This window comes from Lutzomyia longipalpis, chromosome 4 (assembly GCF_024334085.1).
Source record: "Lutzomyia longipalpis isolate SR_M1_2022 chromosome 4, ASM2433408v1".
Classification (NCBI taxonomy): Eukaryota; Metazoa; Arthropoda; class Insecta; order Diptera; family Psychodidae; genus Lutzomyia; species Lutzomyia longipalpis.
In genome coordinates this window covers 5,244,459-5,268,524 of record NC_074710.1, presented here as the reverse complement: position 1 = coordinate 5,268,524, position 24,066 = coordinate 5,244,459, and the positions used below count along the sequence as shown (strand labels likewise).

The window sequence follows — 24,066 nt, the reverse complement described above, 5'->3', positions numbered from 1 at the left end:
AAATTTGCTTTCAATGAGCAAAAAAATGTGAAAAAGAGAAAAATCTCAAGGGTTGAGATTGTCAATCCAAAAGATTAAAAAAAAACTTTAATAGCTTTGCAAAGATCTCGCTTATTTTACAATTTTGAAAAGTATTTTTCAAATCTTTTCACTGTGTTTTATATGGGAAGATTTGAAAAAAAAAATCTTTGAATCTAGTCAAGACACCTACCATAAAATTAGTATAACTTTGTTATTTTTTTTTATAATAGCTTAAAATATTATTATTATTATTTATTATTATACTGATAATATAATAATCAAAATTATGGAATTTTCACAGCAAAAAAGTTATCTCGTCTGTAAGATCTTTCATTATTTTTTGGTGAATTAATTCTTCCAATTTATCAGAGTTCCAAACCAAACTTATAAATTGAAATTGCAGTATTTGAGTATTTTTACTAGGCCTTAAAGCATTAAAAAAAATTCAAAATTACTTAAAAAAAAAAGTAATAAAAATGAAAAACTTTAATCACTTCTTTTATTGCAAAATTCTTATCAAACGAAAAAATCAGGAATTAGTTTGTTATCTTCTGGTGAAAGAATAAAGCTGATGCACAGTAGCTTGTTTTATTGATAAAATTTTTATTAAAGCTCTGGGATTGATTTATAAAATAAAAAAAAGCTCCATAGAAGAGAAATTAAAAAGCCATTAAATTGTTAAACTATAAAGAAAAAACAGGTAATTACTTCCGACTGATATTTATATAATTTCTCTTACATAATTCTCTATAACACAATGATTATGTTTTTTTTTTTAACATTTTTTTCACTTTTTTTCATTAACAGTTCATAAACTTTATTGTACAATAGAATTATTTTCTTTATTCACATTCATTTTTATTTATTTATTTTTATTTATACATATTTTAAAGCCCATCCATTAAAATAAATTTATAGCATAAAAAAGAATATCATTAAAATTGAAAAATTATTTTTAAAAGTCTTTGAAAAATAATCCAAAGAAATTGTAAAGGTTTGTAGTTTTGCAGCTCCCTAAAAAACTTATTTTTTCAAGTAATCTTTATGAATATTCTGTAGAAGTGTAGAAGATCATTTAAAACTTTGAGCTTAAATAATATTCTTAGACAATCCTCTTGACTTTAATTTTTGACTAGATTTAGGTAATTAGATGATTGTCTTAAAAATTTTCAATTAGACGAAAATAAAAATTATTCCTCAATTTTCGGCCTGAAAAAAAAACTCTTTTTTTACAAAGTTTTGGCACAAAATACCTTTAAAAAAATTTGGCGATTGCTATCGTGAAATTTTAATATGGGATGAAAATGCGGAAATTGGTATAAGTTCTGTTTATTTTTTATTACATTTTACTGACATTTCGAACAAATTAGGACCTTCCTCATGGACGTAAAACATTTTTTTAGGACTTTGTATTACAATATCATTGTTTTCCTTACTTGAAATTTTCTTAACAAACTGTTCTAATTTTTTTTTCAGTTAATTATATTCATTGTCATAGGCCCTGAAGAAGATCCTTTCAAAACCGAAATGTTAGCGGTAAAAAAAAATTTGAAAAAGGAAAATTCAACTGACTTCTGCTTTTTAATTGGAAATTGTGTTTTATTAATTTTTTAATTGATTTTTGGCAATTTTTTTACCTTCTTCAGGCTCTTGAAAAAATTGGTATATTAAGAAAAATCGTTTCCATGCAAATAACTAAAAAAAATTATATGATTCTCATAATTAATTTTTAATGAATTTTTGATTATTTTAACTCAATTTTTACACAGAATTCTTATTACAAACCTTTACAAATTAATTCTCTTACAGAAAGTACTTTTTTTTTATTATTGACTTGTTTTAAAAATATTTTTAATTTATGCTAATTTCTTTACAATTTTTTTCTTTATGTTAACATAACTTTAACATAAAAAAATCAACTAAATTTTAACCAAGGTGATATTTTTTGTATAATCAGCAAAGGTCAACCTCTGCTGTTTACGTGTACAAAATATATTTTTTGTTATCCACAAAATAGGAGTCTTTCTTTGGTATCTTACACAATATAATAATGCCTTCTATTGATGTGTTTGTCTGATATTATGTGAGAAATACATTTTCTCTCATCTCTTTTGGGTTACTTTTGGACTATTTGATCACTGTTGGTTTTTCTTTTCTTTACCTGTTTCTTTTGGGAGTTTTATAGAAGAAACCCCTTTGAAAAAAATTTTATTGCACAAAATTTGTTGTTTGGAATGAATGGCGTGGAGATCGTCAATTCTTCACATCGGACTCACTGAGATTGCTCACAGTTGTGACGGAAGTTGTTGGTTGTACCTGCCGTGAGGAACCATTGAGGAGTTCCTGAATCTCCGTGAGGGATTTTCCCTTTGTCTCGGGCACGAGGAAGAACACAAAGACGAGTCCAACGATGGAAAAGCCAGAGAAGAGCCAGAATGTTTCACCAGCACCAATTGCATCTTTGAGATTAACGAAAGTTTTCGTGATGACAAAGGCAAGCAGCCAATTTGTTGTACCCGCAATGGGGCCAGCGAATCCCTTGACGTCCGATGCAAACAGTTCACCCATCATGAGCCACGGGACTGGGCCAAAACCAAAGGAGAACATCACGATGAAGATGCAAAGGGAAACAATTGGGAGCCAGCCGAGATTTTCCGTTTGTGTTGGATCCTGGTCTTTGAGGAAGAAGTACACACCCATGAGGATGGTACAGATGGACATGACGGAAATTGAGGAAATGAGAAGGATCCTACGGCCGAGGCGATCGACAACAGCCGTTGAAACCAATGTGGCACCAACTTGCATAATTCCCACGATGATTGTAGCTAAGCCGGCTTCAATGCCCGTATTGGCAGCCTAGTAAACATAGAAGACATAATATGTTAGTAGACTATATATTACGGAGGAGGATCTTCTAGAAGACAGATGGGCTACAGAGTTTGAATTAAAATATTAGATTGAGCCGATAGAGGGAAGAGCATCAGAGACTCCGAATTCAAACAGAACGAGAACAGTTAACCTTGTTGTGGAACCTATATTGGGGAGGGCAGAAGAGGAGCAAAAACTAAGGAGGAATGATTGACAGGCGTCCAGTGAAGATGATTATCTAATCATCTGAATTTTGACAAATAAAGCCTTCCAATTAATTAATTTTCCACCCAGACATAACTTTTAATCTCCCCTATGGGCAATTGGAGCAATATATGAGACAGAGGGCTCAGCAGAGCAATAAATTGCCCTGCAGTTGGATGCCAGACATCGGGCAGAACACACCAGAGAGGAAAACACGGAATACTCCATTCAAAGCACATTTGCACTGAAGCTCCACAAGTTTGTTGAAGTCTGTGGGTGGAGCTAAGCTCGTTAGCCAATTAAATCCCTTTAAAATCTCTTGTTGAATTTTAAATAAATAAGAAGAAGAATCAGAAGTTTCCTCTGATTGGTTGAAAAAATTGACGAAAGTGCTCATTGGTTTATTTTCACTCGACACTACATACATGGTGGAGCTTTGGTGCAAAGTTTATTGGAATAGATTATAAAGATTTATGTGGGAGCAAGCCAGAGGCTCCAGAGGAATGAAGAAAATCATTTATTCCAGCATTTTTTGAATTTCAACGAGAGACTTCCCCTTAGTCTCGGGTACGACAAATGCAATAAAGAGGACACCAACGAAGGAGAAGCCCGTGAAGAGCCAGTAGGTTCCGGGTTTCCCAATGGCAGCCTCGAGATTCACAAATGTCTTTGTGATTACAGATGCTAACACCCATGTTGTCATGGTGGCAATTCCAGCACCCGTTGCCCTCACATCCGGTGCAAAGAGCTCCCCATTCATGAGCCACGGCACCGGGGCTATGCCCATAGCAAAGGCCGTGTTGTAGATTGCAAGGCATACCAGGGGAAGCCAGCCCAATCCTTCGGTACTACTGTGTATATCCAAATAGAAATACACCCCAAGGCCGCAAATTGTTACACACATGACGGACATTGATATGAGCAGGAGTACACGACGGCCAAAACGATCAATTGTGAAGCAGGATATGACGGTGCCAAAGACACCCATGGCACCACTTATAATTGTCCCAATACCCGCTTCAATACCAGTATCTGCAGTCTGAAAAGGAGATTCCACGCGGCATGTTATTCCAAAGGAGGAGCCATGATAAAGTTAAAAGGAAACAAGCCAAGAAGACGCCAAAACATTGCGATAAGAAATATTTTGTATTATTTGTTTGTATCCTTGTTTGATATGTTTGTGTTTGATGAAATAAAATTTAAATTTTAAGGTCTAGATCAACCTCTCTTCGTCAAGTTTGCTTTTCATATCAATTAATTCAACCCACGTTGCTCTAGAAACAATCAAACTGCATGAGAATGATTAATTTAGTCGTGGCGTTATCAGTTTTAGTGTCAAGATTTTGGGTTTCCCCATGAGCTTTTTATTGAAGTGTTTTAGGGGGTTGTTGAGTTTGATCGGTCAAGGATGTTACTGATTCGTAAAGAAAGAAAACTCTTCAGGTTCGCTGGGCTTCAATTTGAATTTGAATTTTAAGTTAATTAAAGAAAAACCTAGAGTAATGGCTCCTATTCAGTGAAGAAGAAATACTGAAAAAAATACTGAAATATCAGTATGAAGAAATACTGAAATATCAAAGATTTTAAGGATTTCTTGGTTCGCAGAATATGACTCAATATCCCCAATATTTGGTAAAGGAAAAGCTTCAGCTTAGAGTTTATAAATAAATTCAAAAATATTGAAGAAGTTTTAGAGTTTAGAAATAAAACAGGACAATAATAACTCCTAAAATCTTTATCTTATCGTAAAATCTTGAATCTTTACCCTTTCGCTTTCTTCGGGTTTGATTTTTGAAAAATTTAATTATTTTTCACACCTTAAAAATGCATTGAATAGGTAAATGATTTCAAAGAAAACGTTCTCTGAGAGCATCCATAGAATGAAAATGATGATAAAATCGTTTCATGTGGATGCTAAAGGGTTAAATAAAGAAAAAAAAAGAATATAATGAAAACAAAATGAAATGATAAAGTTATAACACAAAATTGGTTTATTCCACGTTAAAATAAATTAATTGTTCTACATGACGCCATGACAGCTAAAGGACGCTAAAATCAAAAAGATATTCCGCCATTTTGGATTTCAGAACTTCTACAAATTCACTGATTTTTCTTTTTAATTCAACCCTAAGAAATTAAAAAAAACTTTTGATTTACAATGCAGACGAATTCTTATCAATACATAGTAAGAAATTATACATATAAAAGAGAAGTGCTTCCAATTGAGATCAAGGTCAGTTGTGCCCCTGAGTGCTCGTATAAAATATCTCCCAAAGTCTTTGAATTAAAATAATTTACGATCCTTTTATCGTACAAAACCTAAATGCAGAGAGAAGATTTTTTTGGGATATTTCTAGAGATAACGAGACAGTTTATTGGATTTATTTGAATAAGTAGGTCAAGGACATTATTCACGTTTGACTTTGAAATTTTTCACGAGCGACGTATCCGAAAAACATTGCCTTATCACTTGGAAAAGTCAAGAAATTTGAGAAGAAAATAATACACAATGTTGTAAAATATTATTAATAAAATTTATATTAAATGTAAATCCGTCATTATAAATTAAGGATGCAGCCTCTTGATTCTGTGAATGCTAACCCAGAATACTTTTAAAGTATTTTCTTTTCTTTTTAAGATTTGTCATTAGTTTTCTTTTTTCTTACATTAATATCTTAACAATCTTAACACTGATAAAATGCATAGAATTTATGTATGTACATTTCCCGGGGAGTTTTATCTATTTCTCCGGAACTTTTTCTTGTCCATTGACAATTGATTGCTCCGATGTTGAACGTTGCCCATTGAGGAGCCACTGGATTTCCGCGAGAGAGCGACCCTTCGTCTCGGGAAGGCAGAAAATGATGAAAATTGCCCCAAGATATGAGAGTCCGGAGAAAATCCAAAAGGTCGGACCGGATCCAATGATGTCCAGTAGACTCGGGAAGGCTTTTGTAATGATAAATGCCAATGTCCAATTGGATGTCATGGCCATACCGGCAGCAACACCTTTCACATCCGATGCAAACAGCTCTCCAATGATGATAAATGGCACAGGTCCAAAGCCAATGGAGAACATAACAATGAAAACACAGAGAGCAACAATGGGGAGCCATCCGAGGGATGCAACATTCTCCTCATCCTGTGCTTTAAGGTGAAAGTACACACCGAGAGCGAGAGTGCACGTAGCCATGGCAAAGTCAGATGCAATGAGGAGGATGCGTCGCCCAAGACGGTCAACCATGAGTGTGGCCAGAAACGTGGCAACCACCTGCATAATCCCCACTATGATTGTGGCCAAGCCTGCCTCAATTCCTGTGTTGGCAGCCTACAGAGAGGGAGACACACACAAGAGAAACAATGAGGAGGTGGTACACTACGGTATCATCTTCACCACAACTTGTCTCTCCATCACTGTCACCACCATCTCCAAGTTTGCTTTAAATGCAAATTTATCTCCTCTAAACACCTCCGATAACATTGCCATCCATTCACCCCAAAGCACCAGGTGTGTGTAGTAATTTATATTTAACTTGGCTGCACACTCGCACGTAAATAGATTAAAATAGAAAACTTCTTATCACTATTAAGTTTTTTAGTCACGAAAGCTGCAGTTTTATTTGTTTGCCAATTTGGGTTAATCACAAAATAATAAATTCAATTTAGTTTTATCTTTAAAAGAAAACCATGCATTTAGTTTAGAAACATTTTTAAAATCATTTTTAGTAATATTTTCTTCTCGTTTCATGCATTAAATAATTGTATATGTACATAAGATATTTTCTAAAAATCTTTTATGGATCTTTTAGGGAATTCAAGAATGAAAAGAAAAGTCCGAAAATTCGAAATAATTTAACAATATTGGACTAGCTTTTAGGATCTTTTGAATATAAATTCATCAAGGAAATATTATTTTTTAGAAGTTTTGAGATAAACGTACTAAAAAATAAATTTAAGGATTTTTTAGGATCGTAAATTATTTTCAGGATGAGGCATCATCGAATTTAAGTAACATGACTTCTTTTCTCTCTAGGAGAAGTAGGAAAGGAACAAATAAAATGAGTCTATTCATCTTAAGAGTTGAAACGTATTCAGACCTTAACTTAAATCTCGACTTCTTCAAAAACCATAACAAACATAAAGTCACGATTTAAGCCACAGGTCGAAAGATGCTATTAGATTTATTTTATTAGTCAGGATTTTTTTTAAAAGGAGTTCATTCATCGATACATGAGTACGTAAATTCAAAGAACAAAATCAGAACTTGGACGATCTTGTAGAGAATTAAAAAATAAGTAAGAAATTGCCAATAAAAAAGCTTCTAAGTTTCGACAAGGACCACAAGGATCAGTTAGAAAGATTCTGGAATGATTTGCTCAAAAATACAATCAATGACGTCATCATTGTATATTTTTTTTTAATCTCTTTCAATTCATTAAGCGTTCATGCAAATGTTTCGTCGATGATTTTCATTTATTTTTCTTCTTCATTTTAAAGAGATCAAAAACACAAAAGTGACGTCATTGTTTGTATTTTCATGCAAATATTTACAGTTTTCCTAGATAATCCCTGTGGAAATTGGAAAGGCTTTGTTTCTCGATTTCTTATTCATTTTTAATTCTTTTCTTCATGATTAGGCGCTTCTCAATTATTTTTCCGGACGAGGATAAATAAATAAATAAAATAAATAAAAAAAAATAAAAAAAACGAGAATAAACGAGAATAAACTCCTTTGTTAGCTTATTCCATTGCTAAATTCTTTTTCCATAGTATATCATATTTTAAATATTTTCTCATTGAAGAAAATTCAACTAATTTCACCATTTTCCCAAAATGCATTCCTAAGCACTAACTCAAGCCACTTCTTAGATTTCTTATCATCTTTAGGCGGAATAAAAAGTATTGGAAGTCCATCATAAGGGATTATATTTACAATGGGAGATAAGGGGGAATGTCTTTTTGGGGCAATCCATCACCGAATTGTTTTGTGGATGAGTGAGTCTTTCAATTGAATTTCTCAATGTTTGCTTTTGGAGTATCTGTGATCCAAGAAGAGAAGGCCAGAGGAGGCTTTCTCCTTCAGGGAATTCAAGGTAAAAAGATAAAAAGCAAAGAAAAAATCAATAAATATTTGAATGTACTCACAGCAAAGATGTCTGTTGTGTAGAAGATGACGGCGTTGATGCCACAGGTTTGCTGGAAAAACATAAGTCCCATTGAGATGATGAGAGCCCTTATGGTGGCACGACGACGCATGGCTACAGCCAGCGACACCGGCTGGGCGCGAATTTCATCAATTTGCTGCTGAAGATCCGCAAGCTCAGCATTGTGATCGTACTTGTCACCACGCAGCCATTTGATGGACTCCGTGGCCTTTCCAATTTTATCCTTTGTGACTAGATACAGCGGGGATTCGGGCATGAAGAAGAAGATTACGCCGAAAATAAGGGGAATAACAGCACAAATGATGCTGAGTGTGAAGACATTAACTCCATGCCCAACAGCGTAGACAAAGAGGATACCAATGGTGACCATAAGCTGGAAAAAACTCCCAAGAATACCACGAATTTCCTTTGATGCAATCTCACCCGTGTACATTGGTGCGGTGACGCAGAATGCCCCTCCGGAGATGCCCACAAGGACACGCCCAACAAGCATCATGGGTACACTTGTGGCCCAAATGATGAGAGCCCACCCAAGAGTGAAGGGCAGCACCAGCAAGAGCATCGTCAGTTTGCGCCCAATGAGATTAATAAGGAGCCCAATGGGGATGCAAACAGCTGCAGCACCCAAAGTCATGGCGGATCCAATCCACGAGAAGGCCTCTCGTGAGATCTCAAAGCCATACTCCTGCTCATCAACAAGACCATGCTGTGTGGGTGATGTCCATCCCAATACTGTACCAGCAGCAAGAGCACCTCCAGCTGCTGACAGAGCTGCAATGTACTGCGGTAGCTTCCGGTAGTTCTGCCCCGCAGGCTCTGACACTGTCATTCCCGTCATGCTATCCGGGGGTCCCTGAAACAAAGAAGCATCACCGTAAATCACCTGTTTACTTGTCCTTATCACCCAAAATTGATAACAAACATTTTCCTCAATGCCATCATATGTTGGGATGGCAGCTGTAGCCGCCCCCAAAAGATATTGCCTCTCATCAGCCATTCGCTTTTCAATTAATTTCCGCGGATTTATTGCACAAATACTTCTTAAAATGTTTCTGTACCCCTTTATGCCCTTTAATTATTAAAGAGCATTTTTATTAAACACTTTTTCTTTATTTTTCAAAACAATGAGAGAATTTGGAAGAATAAGTGAGGTGCGACTGAGAGAATCGTGGTGAAATAGCACGAGCATCCGTCTCATTTTCTCTTCAACAAAATAGCAGTGGTGGCTTTTGGAACTATATTTAAAGCGCCAAATTCAAAAAGTAATGAAAAAAGTATTGAACAACGCAATCGGACTAGCGGTATAGGCTAAACAGGAACGACATCCTTTCTTCATACAGATTAATTAAGCTTTATTGAGATCTTAGAAATTTAATTAATTTAATTTTAAAAAGAAAAAAATGAGAAATAAATTGTAAAATGACAATTTTTTTAAAGCTACGAAAATATATTGTTCAGCATAACTTTTAAGAACTTCAAAAATGAATAAATTAAAAATAAATATTCTGAAAACTCAATCTAAACATAAACTAAAAACTTAAACTCCAAAAGCTCTCTCACAGACGGATTTTTATGCTATGTTTTGGTGTTCACATGTTGCGCCTACATTTTGGCGCGTGTGCAAAAAGAAAACCTAAAGGTATTTGGCACAGAAAATGTTGTGCAACAATAAATAATGCGGCAATGCAAAAAAACAGAGACTTGGAGGCTCGTCTCTTATTTAATGCCTCACTTAATCACTGACTTCTACACACAAGAGGGGATATATTTTGTAGTTTTTTTTTCTTTCAACATTTTTACTCTATATACTGTTAAAGTTGTTAAAGCTCGTGAATTTTCAAAAGGTGTGCTGCTGCTGCAGCGATTGATGATGATTAATTGCATGAGCAAAATATGTTTGAAGGAAAAGGTCGGAATTCCATCTAGGAGCGGGAAAAACAGTTTATTGTTTAGTTTTTCTATTCACGATTAAAAAAAATTACAAATTCGCGAGCTTTCGATTTTATTCTATTCACTTTCCACACCTTGAATTCCCAATAAATCACATACTTTTGCACTTTGGCCAGACTTTGCGAAGATTTTGTAATAAATTGAGAATAAAATGTTCTTTGGCAAGATTTTTTTTGTTGCATTTTTTTTACGTTGATTTTGAAGGTGAAGGAAAACAGATTTAATACCATAGAGATGAAAGAGTATTGTGGGGAGAGATAAGAAAATTCCCCGCGAGATTTTTTAACGATAGAAACTTCGCGGGAATTTTTAACATTTTATTTTTCTCTGTAAATTCATCAACATTAATTTGCAATTATTTACCTACATTTCTTTTTTTTATCTTCCTCAGAGCAATTCAATAAAAAATGTTGTTTATTTTTATTTCTGTCTGATTCCACTTTCCGGTGAATCACGTGGCAAAAATGGATGTTTTTTTCTCATCAGGGCTTTTTTTGTCTCCTCTCATAATGTTCTCGTGGATGCATAAAATTAAATTAGTTTCGTTACTTTACTTCCCATACCGCATTACAAAAAAAATACATAATAATATAAAGTGACGTAAAAAAATATTTTTAAAAAAATTATAAATCGTTTTTTGATTGATTTCTCGCGAGATCTTTTGATAAGATCTGAAGAAAAGAAATTTTTAAGAAAAAAAAATTTTTTTGCACCTCACACCTGATTAATTTCTCAAGAAAGCACCATTGCAAAAAAAATTGACTCAATATTTAATATTATTGTGTTTTATTTTAGCACTTCTTATCATACTCCCACAACACTCTTGATAAAGATATACTATAAAAATGGCATCCGATTGAGTACTATTTACTCAACTAATTACATCTTATCTAATCCAATTTATCGCGATTATATTCCCAATAGCAAGATCCAAAAAAAAAAAGATAAATTCATTGTAGCTCCTCTACATTTGGCTATATATGACACAAAATTCCCCAATAGAGTCGTCTTTTTTTTCTTTACAGGTGTGAAAATAAGCACTGAAGCAAGTTCGTTTTTAATTTATAAAGTTCGAGGACAAATTTCAATCAATAAAACATCGATCTCAATGGCCGCAAAAAAGTGGTTACGCAACGTCAATAGATCTCCAATAAAAGCAATAAAAATGTTGCGAATTTTGAGATTAAAAGTTCCCCACGTTTTAAGCGAATGATGTCTAGTTTAACAAATCTAGCATTGGGATTTGTGAAGATTTTATGAATAAAGATGAAAAAGGATTCATTAAAATTTGAATTTTATTTAACCGATTTTATTTAAATTAAGTACATAGAAGAGAATAAGATCACTTTGAAAAAAAAATAGGTAGCCTTAACCTTAAAATTTAATCTTATTTTTTTCTCAAAAAGAAACCATTCAAATCTTTCAACAAACTTGAGATAATTGGTATTCCCGCACTTCTAATTCACTTACAAATCAAAAAGAAATATTTTTAATTAAATTCTTACGTTTTTGTATAAGGACGCCCCATAATATCGATTATATCAAATAGTCGCCATTTTTAGTTTAGATAGTTTTAACGTATTTCTTTTTCTCTTTTTAAGTTTGAATAGGGATTTGTTTCAATTATTTCAAGCTGTAAAAAAGACTCTGTTTTCCTTTATTCTTGTAACACATTTTTTGAAGTTTTCTTATCTTTACGAAGAAACTTGAATCCAAATTGACAGGGGCCATATATTATAACCTCACTAATTTAAATTCTTTATCTAATCGCTATGTTTATTTGACCTTTTTTATTTGATAAAATGAAAGATTCTTTTCACATTTTTTTATTACAACAAGAAATTAAGGCTAAACCTTTGCAATTTGTAATTAATAAAAAATGAGAAGTATTAATAAAATATTCTTTGTTCGAGTTTGATAGGATTTTGCTTTGTCTGAATGGAATTCAGATATTTATATTTACGACTGTTTCTAGAGCTATATTTTGAGTTAATCAAATGTCCTAAATATTTTTTTCTCCTCATTGATAAAGATACAATTAAAACCTTTTCTGCTTCCTTTGCATTATCCCAATTAGCAGCAATTAAATCGATTTAAAAAAAAGGATTCCCAACTACAATCTTTGAAATATTCCAATGTTCTATGGCTTGTGTATATTTTATTATTATTTTATGATAAAATTATGGAACGTTGGTATACAATTTATGTGTGTAATTGTTTATAAATATTTTTTACAAGCTTTTGTGCCTTATTTGCTCGAAGCTATTAAGTAATTTATGCAAATAGAGACACAAAATCTGGGCTAAATCCATTTATATGGAAGAATTTACAGCAAGAATGTCTCCATGCATTACTTTTCTATGCAAATTTTCTCAATGAAGTAACTATTTTTAAGAGCTGTAATTTAAGTTAAAGAATTTATCTTTAGTTCATTTAATGAGGCTTTTAATTGGTTCTTATTTATTGACCATTTTTGATGAACTTTAGAAATGTTCTTGACAGACAAGAAATCGCTAAGATATCGCTAGAGACACATTTCTGCTTTAGATTTTGCACATCCAGGGAATGAGTTTTAGAGTTTTTCAAACAAAAAGCATTAACATAAGTAGATAAAGCTCAAAAATTAATTTTTAAAAGCTTTGAAGATCATATCAGATCCACAATTCAAAATCAATCGTTTTGGACGCCATATTAGCTGAACTACAGCAGAACATTCACATTGTCCGTCCACCCAGTGAACCCACTGAAAGTTGTCTAGTGGCATTATCAAAATAAACATCTTTATATCATTTAATTACATTAAAACGTGTTGCATAAAAAGTCGCAGGGAAGTAGATTGAATGTTTGCGGCCATGGCTCTGATTATGATTGAATTAAATGGTCTCATTTTGTATTCTCTTTTGAATATCTTTTTTTGCAAATGGCTGTGATTGCATTGCGCCCGAGTCAAAATGTCAATTGTTGCAATTAATTTTACGGCGTAATTAAATGTATGAGCGTCACAACAAACACACATACACGAAGGTCGGAGGAATTCCAGTGGGAAAGACATTGAAACGAGATCACCTGCACTGTTTATGTTTCGTCCAAGTTGAAGGTGAGAAAATACCGGTGAAATTGTACATAATATACTTTCTCTATGCTCCCATGGCTACACAACATGAATTGTTGTTCAAAAATATTCAAGATCACTTCCGATGACACTCAAGATTTTTCTTTGCAAGTTAAATTCATTTTGAATTTCCTCGCATGACAAAATTCTCAAACTTCCGGGGCTTTTTCTTAAATTTATTTTTATTTTCTATATTCATGCATTGAATTTTTAAATTATTGCATTGCACACCTTCGCGTGTTGATCGTGCGCACCTTTATTGAATTTACATTAGGATGACAAATGCGGTGCGATTTACGCATGAAGGAGATCGTAGCGAATTGAATGAGAATTTCCGGATAATATCGAGACATGAGGAATTTGCGAATGTAAAGCGAAAGATCTAAAGCGATCTACTGGAATGCGAAAGAATTCTCAAGAATATATAGATCTTATTCTTAAGACTAAGTAATCACTGTCAAATTTATCTTTATTTTAGTCGATTTAGTATAACAGATTTGGTAAAAAAAAAGATTTATTGATCTAAAAAATTTCTTGTGAGCTCCAACAAAATAATTCCAATATTATGTGGTTCCCTGAAGGTTATCTAAATTATTCGCATAAATTTTACTTCTTATTAATAAGTGTAGGTAATACTTCCTTATAGAGTTTGAAAGAATTTAAAAAAAAAACAAATGTATTAGAAAAAAATGTAACAAAAACATTGCATAATTATATGGCGATTGCGTCTCAATTTATTTCTTTTAGAGTTTTAAAAGCATTTTTTTTGTCTATAGCGAGCAATTATATTGAAAAAAACGCGATCTTTTGTCCAGTCTAACCATGTCTTGCATTTTCTATACTCCACATAATAGTCCACTTAATTTTAATATAACTCGCACTCTCTGTATGAGTTGATGCTTTGCGTGGTTTGTGGATCTTTTTATTGCAAAGCAAATTGAAAAGGAAGTGCCATTTAAATAAGATGACAATTTTGAATGTGAGATCTTTCAGTTAAAGAAACCGTAGAATCTTTTATTCTATTTTGCATCATTGTAAGTTTTATCATGTTCTCCTACTCAATTACAAGACGATAAACTCTAAAAAAAAAATTAATTTACGTGTTCTTCTTTGTTTATTTGCCAATTGCTCTTCCTTCTTCCGATGATTTTATGGCTGTTTTGAAGATTCATTAATCTTCTTTGTAAAGAGTTAATTTTTAATTTCTGTTTAAAGGCCAAATGTTAGATTTTCTCACGTATTTGAATGATAAAATAAAAGTTGACTCATTCCATTGAAATATGTTTGTAATAAAATGTTTTGTACATACTTTGTAAAGCTGACTTTCAAATTATTTTAAAAATGGTGGATTGGATTTTTTTTAAAAGATGACTTAGAATGACAGTTAACTATACCTACTGTCAAATTTGTAAATGTCATTTTAACAGATATCTAAAATTTGTACTTCATCTGGAACGCTCAGAACATTTTCTTTGTTGATTTTGAGCACATAAAAATTAAAAAAAAAAAATTAAAATTATTAAAAAATTAAAAATTAACTTTTCTTGACATTTTGAAGTCAGCGAGATCGTTAGAATTTAAAAAAAAATCCTGGGCATATCTGGTTTAAGAGAAAATAAATAAATTCTTAAAAAGTAGAATAGGTGTCTAATCATTGGTTTCAATCTACTTGGAATCTATATTTGCTTTTTCTCTTTATTTATTTTTTTTCAAATTGTACCCACTTCGAAATAAAATATAAAAAAAGTTATCTAAAGCCTTTACATCCGTTTCCACTTGAACTTTGAATTAAACATTAAAATAAAATTATTAAAAGTTATGCAATTCTTTTAAAATATTTAAATGTGTGTAAAAATATCTTTGTGGTGTAGTAAATCATTTCTTAGACCCGAGAGAGACTTTTGCTTTTTTTCAAAAGAATTAAAACTTTTTTCTTTGCTTAGCATTGGGGGAGACAAGAAAAATCTTTTAGCTCATTTGCAATTCAGCTTTGATACCGGGGAATGCCTATATACCACACGAGCGGGAAAACCTGATGGATATGCATGACCTTGTCTTTCACAATAAATGCTAATTGAGAAGAGACGAAGACGCTGGATCTCGTTGGAATTTCAGCTGTTTTTTATCGGTACGTCCGAGGCACTAATTGAGATTCGTGAGGAAGTGGAACCATTAATTTTTAGCCATTATAGTCCTATAATTCTTTTTTCTTCGAATGCCAAATTCTAAAATCTATATAATTTAAATTTCCTCATTTCTAAGCACGATTTGTTAGGCGTGAGCTTTTTCTTGATGAAAAACTAGCTTTTCCTCTATATGTATTTTTTCTCATCTTTTAATTGAGATACAAATTTAATGCCAAATCGATAAAGATTTTAAATCAATTTCGTCACACGCAAAAATATACTCTTGACTTTTTGCGAGATTTTTTTTTTAAATAGCAAATTGAATAATCGTTTTTGTGGAATCACAAAAAGGTGATAAGTCCTTCTGCATAAATTTTTTTTCTTCTTCTGCACATTATATTAAAAATGTAATTTGTCTTGCCTATTTGGACAAGAGTGAAAGAGGTGCGAAAAAAAGCTTATAAAAAGGTGAGAAACTGTGGGTGTTGTCTGTCCATAAACAAAAAATGGGAGATTAATGATTTTTTTTGCACCAAGAAATGGCAAAAAAATGTCTGGAAAATAAAAATTTGCATAAACTGTGGTATTTTATATATTTTGTAATCTTTGGTATTGAAAAAAATGTAGTAAAAAAATATTTTCTTGAACGTCTTGGCCAGAGTGGAGTGGTTCTAATGTGGTTAACATGCAGAAAAAGTGGGTCGTTCAGCGTGAATTGCGTTCAAAAAAAGAGTCATATTTCACATGGAATTTTCACTTTTTAATTGATAAATAACACTTCTTTTCGTCACTTTCTATGACAACATGTTATATTGGAAGCTTCAATTAATTAGCCATATTTTAATTTTCCTTCAAACAATTTTTTTTCACCACTCATTCATAATGATTGATTTTGTGAAAAGTGACGAGAGAAATCATTTATTGCCCCTTTGCGCAATTTCTTCTCAATTTCTTGCAACATCGCCCAGCAATAATTAGAAAACGCGATAGAAAGTTGCAAATTATTTGGTGTAAGAAATGCATCTGAGAGCATAATTTGTGCGTAGGTAATATTTTTCCGCTTCTTCATTTAATTGTAGAGGACGAAGAATAATGTTTTGAAATTCATTTTTAAGATTAAATCTTAAGGTCACGCCTCAATTTTGTCAAGAGAGTACTAACTCTTTATTTATTGTTTTAGCAGTGATTCTTTAGATTTTTTCCGGTCTTGGTCGGTATAAAAATTGTTCTTTTTTAACCAAGAGCAAAAATTGGAAAACTCAGTTATTCTTCCAGAGCTTTTGGCTCCATCCGAGCTTTCACAAACTTTCAGAGAAAAATTAAAAACCTTTTTGTCAGATTGAATCGAGTTGGGCAAAAAGGAAAAATTTTCAACTGATAAAGACCAGAGAAAGAAATAATTATAAAACTTAATTAATTTAGTTTTGAAAATTATCTGCTGTCTTATGGAAAATTCTATTCAAAAAATCACAAGTTTTCTTAGCTATTTTCGAATAATTTTTGAAAAGAAAATGATCAACATTTAAAAAAGGCGACAAAATAGTTTAAATGGTCAGTTAGGGTTAACCCAATTGTTAAAGTATTGGAAATCATTAAATTTAAATACTATTTAAGCCTTAAATCTGATATACGCCTCTAAAAATTTTTACTAATTCTTTCTTAAAAAATAATCCTTTTTTAAACAAAAAATATCCTAGATGAGTATTTTGTAAAAAAAAAAAGTTCTTTATAATTAAATCTTCAAATATGTATAGATAATGAAATGAATCATAAGAATTTGTCACATAAACAAATAAAACAGAACAAACGCATCATACGCCCATTTTTTAAAATATTTTCCACTTTTTTTTTTAAATCAACTTCTTCAATATTGCTCACAGTCGAATTTAAAAGAATTAAATTTATTCTCCTTCGCATGGACGTTTTATTTATTGGCCAAGAAGGTGTTTAAAAATCGGTCAGAGCGATAAAAATTGTCATTGTTACACAATTTCTTTTTTCCCATTTTAATAAAAATAAAGTGGCGTGAATGGAAAAGCCCATTTTTGTCAAATTAATGTTATAGTTTTTTTTAAGGTGAAAATGCGATAAAACATGATTTTTGTGTGTTGGATGATTTTCTTTTTGTCTCTTTTATATTATTTTATTTTACGCATGTTCTTGGCACAATGATATAAAAAAAAATGTTGTTGATAGTTGCCCAAACATGAGCACATTGTTGATGTTTGCTGACAAAAGGCCAGTTGGTGATAAAATTGTTAATTTGTGGAAAATATCGCATATATACTGTGACTTTTTCCAACACGAACAGGCACAAGAACTTTAATTCTACATGTTTATTGAAGAATATGAGCTCAATAATATTATTTTCTTTTAGTATTTTTAAAAGTTCTCTTTGAAAGGTCTTTCTGGAAATATTTAAGAAGAAAAATTAATCTAGAGAATTTCCTTAAAAGCAAGAACTTTAAGAACCAACGATGTGGAAAATTTTGTGAGTTTTTCACTTGTTGCAAAATTATTTTCTTGATAAATTCTAAATTTTAATATGGAGATCACTGCACACCACACACATAAGAAACATTTTTAGAATATAGAGAGAAATATTTACCTAATAATTCTGAATCTTTGTTGCTCCTCGCGCACCTTTATTGTCACGGAGATTTCTGCCTCACGACGTGCCGAGGAAATATTTCTGTGCGATGATAAGAAAATCCACAGTAAATTGCACTCTGTGTTATATTTGTTATTTGAATATGAAAGAGTTGATAGACGCGCAGTGGCAAAAAAAAACTATCACTTTCATACGGTGAAAGCAGGTAATATTCGGGGTATTACCTTATTGACGACGTAGCTCACAAAAATTTCATTCAACAATATTTCTCGTATTTTTTTTAGCGCCAAACCACACTCAGAAGATGATAAAATTTAATTTCTCAATTTGAAATGAGAATTGAATAAAACTGAAAATTTAATCACACCACAGAGCTGTGCGAAAATGTTGATCCACTCACGCTGGAGTCCAGACTGCGAATGCGTTTTTTGATCAAAATGTTGAATGGAGTGGAGGAGAACCTATAGAGCACACAGAGATATATAAGTACAACAAAACTTGAGAGGTCTCATCGATATCGCAACGTGAAAATGTCTTAGTGAGGGCTTTAGCATTTACAATTTAATATAAAATTATATATAAGAAGTATTATTTATGTATGTACACAATATATAGTACACGCTGAATATGATACCTGAATGAGTTGGGATCATGTACTTATGTATATATTCAAAAAACGTTTGCTACCTTCGCGGCCACACCAAAAGAACTTTGTTAGGCACGGAGAGAATATTATTAAAAAAAATGAGAATATTGCGGTAAATAGGTGCAATATTGAAGGTATATCACACGAAAAAAAAAAATAACGCCACATTCCACAGGTTGTTTTCAACAATCAACGCTGGAGACTTAGATTCGTGGGTGGTTTAAAAGTTTCTGTCTTCTAAAGGAGTTTATTTGCGCAATTCCCTAAAAAGTAATTATTATCGTTTCAAAATGGCGGCTAAAGGAATAAAACTAACCTAAACGCTTTAACGCTTCTTAAAGACGGTTAAAATTTAAATTAAAGCTATGAAAAGAAGCAAGCTTCATACTGAATAAATTGAATGTTGTTTGCATTTCTCAAAATGGCGCCGAATAACGAATTGTGTAGCTGAGGACGCTAACAAGAAATTATGCTAAATTAAATTGAACGCTTGAAACTATTGAACTATCATTGGTACAAACTCTCACACACAAGACCACCCAAAATCCTGGTACAAATTGCGATAAAAACGGCACAAAGGCAGGTGAAAGAGTGCCAATATCTCGATTAAATGACCATATACACCATATACTCCAATTGCTGGTCAATAATACACACAACAGGTAACAACCTTTCAGTGTGTTAAAGCGGTGGTATCGCTCCCACCTTTTTTTATTACCATAAATTCATCGCGAAATTGAACTTGTGGACCCAGTGCGTACGACCAGCAGTGTGTTGGTTCTTTAACATTATATACTCCTTCTTTTTTTCCTCTCTCTTCTGATAACACTATTAATGTTGCGAATGAATTGATGGAGTGCGTTGAGCCCAAAAAGGGGTTTACCAGTGTGTTGCAATTGAACGACTTTCACGCTTTAATCATACGCAAATAGTTTATTGAGAAATTTGTCTGTTCATTTAATGAAAGGCAATATGTATAGGTATCTATCGCAAATTGGCGGCAAACACCATTTTACGAAGGTTTTTTCTATATCTTTATTGAGGAAATTATGTGAGAAAAATTGTTGACTCTTTCAGGGTGAATTTAATATATTTCATGCAAGGAGATTAAAAAGAAGTTAATGAATTTTATCCCAATTATCGATTTAGGGAGGTACACATATATTTTTTTAAGTTAAAATAAGAATGAGATTAAAAGAATTTTGATTTAGGGACAAAATGGCGGTTGTCAAAATGGCGGATGTTTATAGAACGAGGGTTATTCAAAGGGCTATAAAATTGACGAAGACGGTCTATATACTTACCTTTGCTCTACTTAACGTTGCATCAAGGGTCTACACCAGTCGGTGATGTAACGAAATAATTTAGCAGTCAATTAGAAAATTTAACTCTAAGGGAACCTTTTGCCATAAAAATTGTGATCAGCGCCATTATACGCTGTTAACATCTAATGGTTAATACCGAAAGTTAAGCATTTTTGTATTTTTAGCTACTAAAAGACACGATCTGACCACTAGTCATAGCTCAGAATTTATTCTTCTAGGAATTTAGATAGAAAATACTTTTTTTATTGCTAGAGCTATTATCTTGATAAAACCACAATATTTTCTAAGATATCTCTGTGATTGTAAAAACCCAAAGAGAATTATTTAAAAACTTTCGGCGATAAATAATATTCGTTGAAGAGGTCATAAATATCAATCATTATTGGATGAATCTCCAGATCTTAAGCGATTCATGAAAAAATTAAAATTTGTAGAGGGGCGACCGTGGGTGATGAATTGGATATATTAAAAAACGGATTTTCGGTCTTATTCTCGGATAATTAGATTTTATTCCCGGCCGGGAATAAAATCTAATTATCCGAGAATAAGACCGAAAATCCGTTTTTTAATATATCCAAAAAATTAAAATGGCGGCACAATTTTGGATGAAAAATTACTCTAACTCTGGTTTTATCAGTCGAATTTTGATCAAATATGCCTCAAATTAGAGCAAAGAAAATAATGATTATTTTAGGAATATGTATAGGTTTTAGAATGACCTAGTTTTCTGGATTTAGAGGACGTTTCGGAGTCAGAACGTCTCCTTTGGTCTCTACTGCGTGAATTTGATGTATTTCTATCTTGGAAAAATCATTAAATTCTCACGCTTGGGTCTACGTATGACCTACAGAACGCAAAAGGGTTAAAATCCAATTGAGACAAACCCTTAAAAAATCCTTAACTTCAAGGCTCTTATGTTTTTCTCAACTACTTTTCGCTGCAATTGAGGCAAGAACAGATCCTACAACCGTGTGCTCCAGTGGGTAGTATTGCGGTCATTGCTAGCTGATAAATGATTAAAATGTCTCATCAACAGCCCACATGAAGAGAATTGAAAAATACTTTTCTTCACTTTTGCTCTACTAACGATAATAATTTCAAGTTCATCACTTCTGAATGATTTATGAGATCTGTGTTTGTACAATCGAATCTTGACTGATGATAAGGGTTCCTTTAAGGGATCACTGAAAAGAATTCTAAGAATTTCTGTTAAGAATTTTCATGGAATTGTAACGCGAAAATCCCATCATAATAATCTTCTACACGTACACCACAAAACTTTATCTTTGGAGATTCTAAAAGATATAATTTTACATGTATAAAATAAATTGAACAACACGCCGATTGAATACTTCATGTGAGTATTGATAAGAAGCTAAAATTGAGAGAGAAACCCGAAGAAATGTTTTATTGAAACAATCTCGAGACTTATCGAGTGTATTTGGTATTACAATTCGTTTTCATATAGATTAGATGGGGAAAATTATATATATTTATGAGAATACTTGAGAAAATGGGTTACAATCGTGATGTTATCGCATTTTCTTTCTTTTAAATTTCAATTCAAACAAATCGTCAAATGATGTTTTCAACTTTTCCACACAATAGCGCAATTTACATTTTTTTGAGATCAAGAAAATTCCATTCAAGAGTTTTAATGTTTTCATATTTTCCAGGTGTTTTATTGGCAAATTTTACGTGTCAATGGCATGAAGTTCTCACCTATAGAGCCCATGGAAGGCATTAACCTTTTCTAGGGCTTGATTGATAAAATGATAAAGTCCGTGCGAAATAATAAAAGTTTATTTTGGCAAATTATTATCATAAATTCATTGCAAGAGGACTTATATTATTGGGAAAATAAAATTGTTAATGATAAAATTAATTGAGATCACAGTTACTCAAATTCATTAACATACTTCTTTATTTTATTTGCAGAATTTTATGACTGTTGCCGAATTATTAATGGAAGAGGAATTTTATTTGCACAATTGGGATACGTTGGATTGTTGGTTCTTATTGGAGCTTTTTTTTACCATTTAAATGTATCTGTTGTTTTGTATTCCCTCCAGATGGCGCACAAATGAAATGAGTGAGAAAGAAAATACAATTTCACCTTTGAGAGAGAGGAAAGGGAATATATCCATGTGTAGTGCCAATTGTGCACAAAAGGGCTAACAAGTTCTCAATTTGAAATACAAAGAAAAATTCATATTTCCCAGAGTTTTCTTAAAAAAAAAAAACAAATTAAAATTTAAAATAAAATTAAAGAATTTTTTTTCAGCATAAATTAGACAATGGGATTTTTTTCATTCATAAATTAAACTAAAATCGTTTAAGTTACTGATCATGCTTTCCATCCATGCAGCAATGAATGAGATGACATATATGAGTGACGTTTGAAAGTTCTGCGAGAAAATTAATTCGTGAAAACACATTTTCAGGAGAAAAATCATAATTTTTTGTACTCAATTTTGATACCTTCGCCCCCGTGGGAATTGTTGCAAAAATGTCGGAAGTAGTTATATCGTCGCGTGCTTACACAAAAATGGTGTTTCACGCCGCAAAGTATCCACACTGTGCCGTGAATGGGATTCTGCTGGCCAGCAAGGATGCCACCAAGTCCCGAAACTATGAGATTGTCGATGCAATCCCCCTCTTCCACATATGCCTTCATGTTACCCCAATGGCTGAGGTTGCCCTCGTTCAGGTAAACTCACATACTACACCGCCTCCCCCTATTGAATTATATATTTTTGACCGGAAGTTAGATATCAATTTAATATTAATTATTCTTTTATTTGTTCAGATTGAAGCTGCTGCAGCTGATGATGATCTTCAAATCTGTGGGTACTACAGTGCAGCTGAGAATTGCAATGATAACACCCTCGAGAGGGCACCTGGACTGAAGTTGGCGGAAAAGATTGCAGAAAACATTCCCAATGCATGTTTTGCAGTGGTATGATCTCAAATATTTAATTCTTATGTAAATTTAAGCTAAATTAAGCTTCTTATTTAATAATTTATACTGTGAAAATGTCAATTTAGGTAAAGAGATTGAAGAAATGTTAGATTTAGGAAGAACTGCATGCTAGGTTCTCTGCTATGATGACTGGGTGGCTGAATAAACAGTACAGTAGCTAAATTAGTGGCGCATTGAATTCTATAATTTATGGATTTTTAAAAACTGATGTTTAAAAATTAAATAATAATCAATCTAGTGAGATAAAACGAAGAAATATTTTTTTTGGCAAAGAATCATTCATTCGTTCAAAATTCGTTTTTCTTTGGGGCAAAATTCAATTAAGTGTGGCTTTAATTTCTTAAGAGGGGCTTATGTTTTTAAAACAAAGCCTAAATTTTTTAAATCAGGAATATATATTTTTTATAGTGGACTTTTTTTTTGTTAAACTAGAGTATGGTTTCTAAAGCCAGGCTGTAAATTTCCTTAAACCAGTTCTAGGTTTTTAAGCTAGGGCTAAAATATTGAAGCCAAGCCTAAGTTTTCTTGAAATAGGTTTTTTTTTTAAATCCAGGCTTAAGTTTCTTTAGATTCTACCTAAATATTTTAAGCTCGACCAAAGTCTCATAAGCTGCTAAGTCAAAGTCTTTAAAGCTAGGCCTAAGCTTTTTTGAAATAGGCCTAAGATTTTTTTAGACTAGGTCTGATTTTGTAATCTTGGCCTAAGTTTCCTTAATTTGTTTAAGATTTCTAAGCTAGACTTACCTTCTTTATAGGCTTAAGTTATTTAAGTTGAGTTTTATTTATTTTTTAATTAGATTTATGATTTTAAGAATAAGTAAGATTTAAATTAAATATATTTTTATATTTTTTTTTCTCCATATTCTAAAAGAAGATTCCATAAAAGAACAGCGTAATTTTTACGACAAAATAATAAACTAAAAATCAATATAATTTTGCAGATTGACAATCGTGCTGTTTGCCTAAATATGGATCGTTCAGCGGTGCGTTTGTGGCAGAATGCTGAAAATAGATGATTATTTTAATTTCAATGAATGATTAATTCTTATTATCTT

At 32.2% G+C, this 24,066-nt stretch overlaps 3 protein-coding genes across 5 annotated transcripts; 1 reads left to right on the top strand and 2 right to left on the bottom strand.

Annotated features, from left to right (window-relative positions):
* Positions 1 to 725: 725 nt before the first annotated feature.
* Positions 726 to 18,481, bottom strand: LOC129795815 (facilitated trehalose transporter Tret1-like). 3 transcript variants are annotated; one of them, XM_055837303.1, is made up of 4 exons: positions 18,282 to 18,481; positions 18,055 to 18,138; positions 8,239 to 9,111; positions 726 to 2,877 (listed from the first exon to the last, which is right to left on the bottom strand). In XM_055837303.1, the coding sequence occupies exons 3-4, from the start codon at positions 9,094 to 9,096 to the stop codon at positions 2,275 to 2,277; spliced, it is 1,461 nt and encodes a 486-aa protein (XP_055693278.1). In that variant the 5' UTR covers positions 9,097 to 9,111; positions 18,055 to 18,138; positions 18,282 to 18,481; the 3' UTR covers positions 726 to 2,274. The 3 variants fall into 3 exon arrangements, with proteins under 3 accessions (XP_055693278.1, XP_055693276.1, XP_055693277.1); XM_055837301.1 differs by lacking the exons at positions 18,055 to 18,138; positions 18,282 to 18,481 and adding an exon at positions 9,181 to 9,436; XM_055837302.1 differs by lacking the exons at positions 726 to 2,877; positions 18,055 to 18,138; positions 18,282 to 18,481 and adding exons at positions 5,606 to 6,421; positions 9,181 to 9,455.
* On the bottom strand, positions 2,895 to 4,818 carry LOC129795822 (facilitated trehalose transporter Tret1-like). The gene has a single exon (XM_055837313.1). It carries the CDS (start codon positions 4,079 to 4,081, stop codon positions 3,611 to 3,613), a length of 471 nt encoding a protein of 156 aa, XP_055693288.1. The 5' UTR covers positions 4,082 to 4,818; the 3' UTR covers positions 2,895 to 3,610.
* A 3,928-nt stretch (positions 18,482 to 22,409) lies between the features above and the next one.
* LOC129795808 (ER membrane protein complex subunit 8/9 homolog) lies at positions 22,410 to 24,027 on the top strand. The gene is made up of 3 exons (XM_055837294.1): positions 22,410 to 22,738; positions 22,838 to 22,987; positions 23,953 to 24,027. The coding sequence occupies exons 1-3, from the start codon at positions 22,538 to 22,540 to the stop codon at positions 24,025 to 24,027; spliced, it is 426 nt and encodes a 141-aa protein (XP_055693269.1). The 5' UTR covers positions 22,410 to 22,537.
* The last annotated feature ends 39 nt before the right edge of the window (positions 24,028 to 24,066 follow it).

Bases quoted from the DNA above. Each gene is read 5' to 3' on its own strand.
- LOC129795822 (XM_055837313.1), bottom strand. From the start codon at position 4,081: ATGGGTGTCTTTGGCACCGTCATATCCTGCTTCACAATTGATCGTTTT.
- LOC129795815 (XM_055837301.1), bottom strand. From the start codon at position 9,255: ATGGCTGATGAGAGGCAATATCTTTTGGGGGCGGCTACAGCTGCCATC. The intron at 9,112-9,180 runs GTTTGTTATCAA...TCTTTGTTTCAG, and splicing joins ATGATGGCATTGAGGAAAAT to GGACCCCCGGATAGCATGAC. The intron at 2,878-8,238 runs GTGAGTACATTC...TATGTTTACTAG, and splicing joins ACACAACAGACATCTTTGCT to GCTGCCAATACGGGCATTGA.
- LOC129795808 (XM_055837294.1), top strand. From the start codon at position 22,538: ATGTCGGAAGTAGTTATATCGTCGCGTGCTTACACAAAAATGGTGTTT. The intron at 22,739-22,837 runs GTAAACTCACAT...TTATTTGTTCAG, and splicing joins CTGAGGTTGCCCTCGTTCAG to ATTGAAGCTGCTGCAGCTGA. The intron at 22,988-23,952 runs GTATGATCTCAA...ATAATTTTGCAG, and splicing joins CCAATGCATGTTTTGCAGTG to ATTGACAATCGTGCTGTTTG.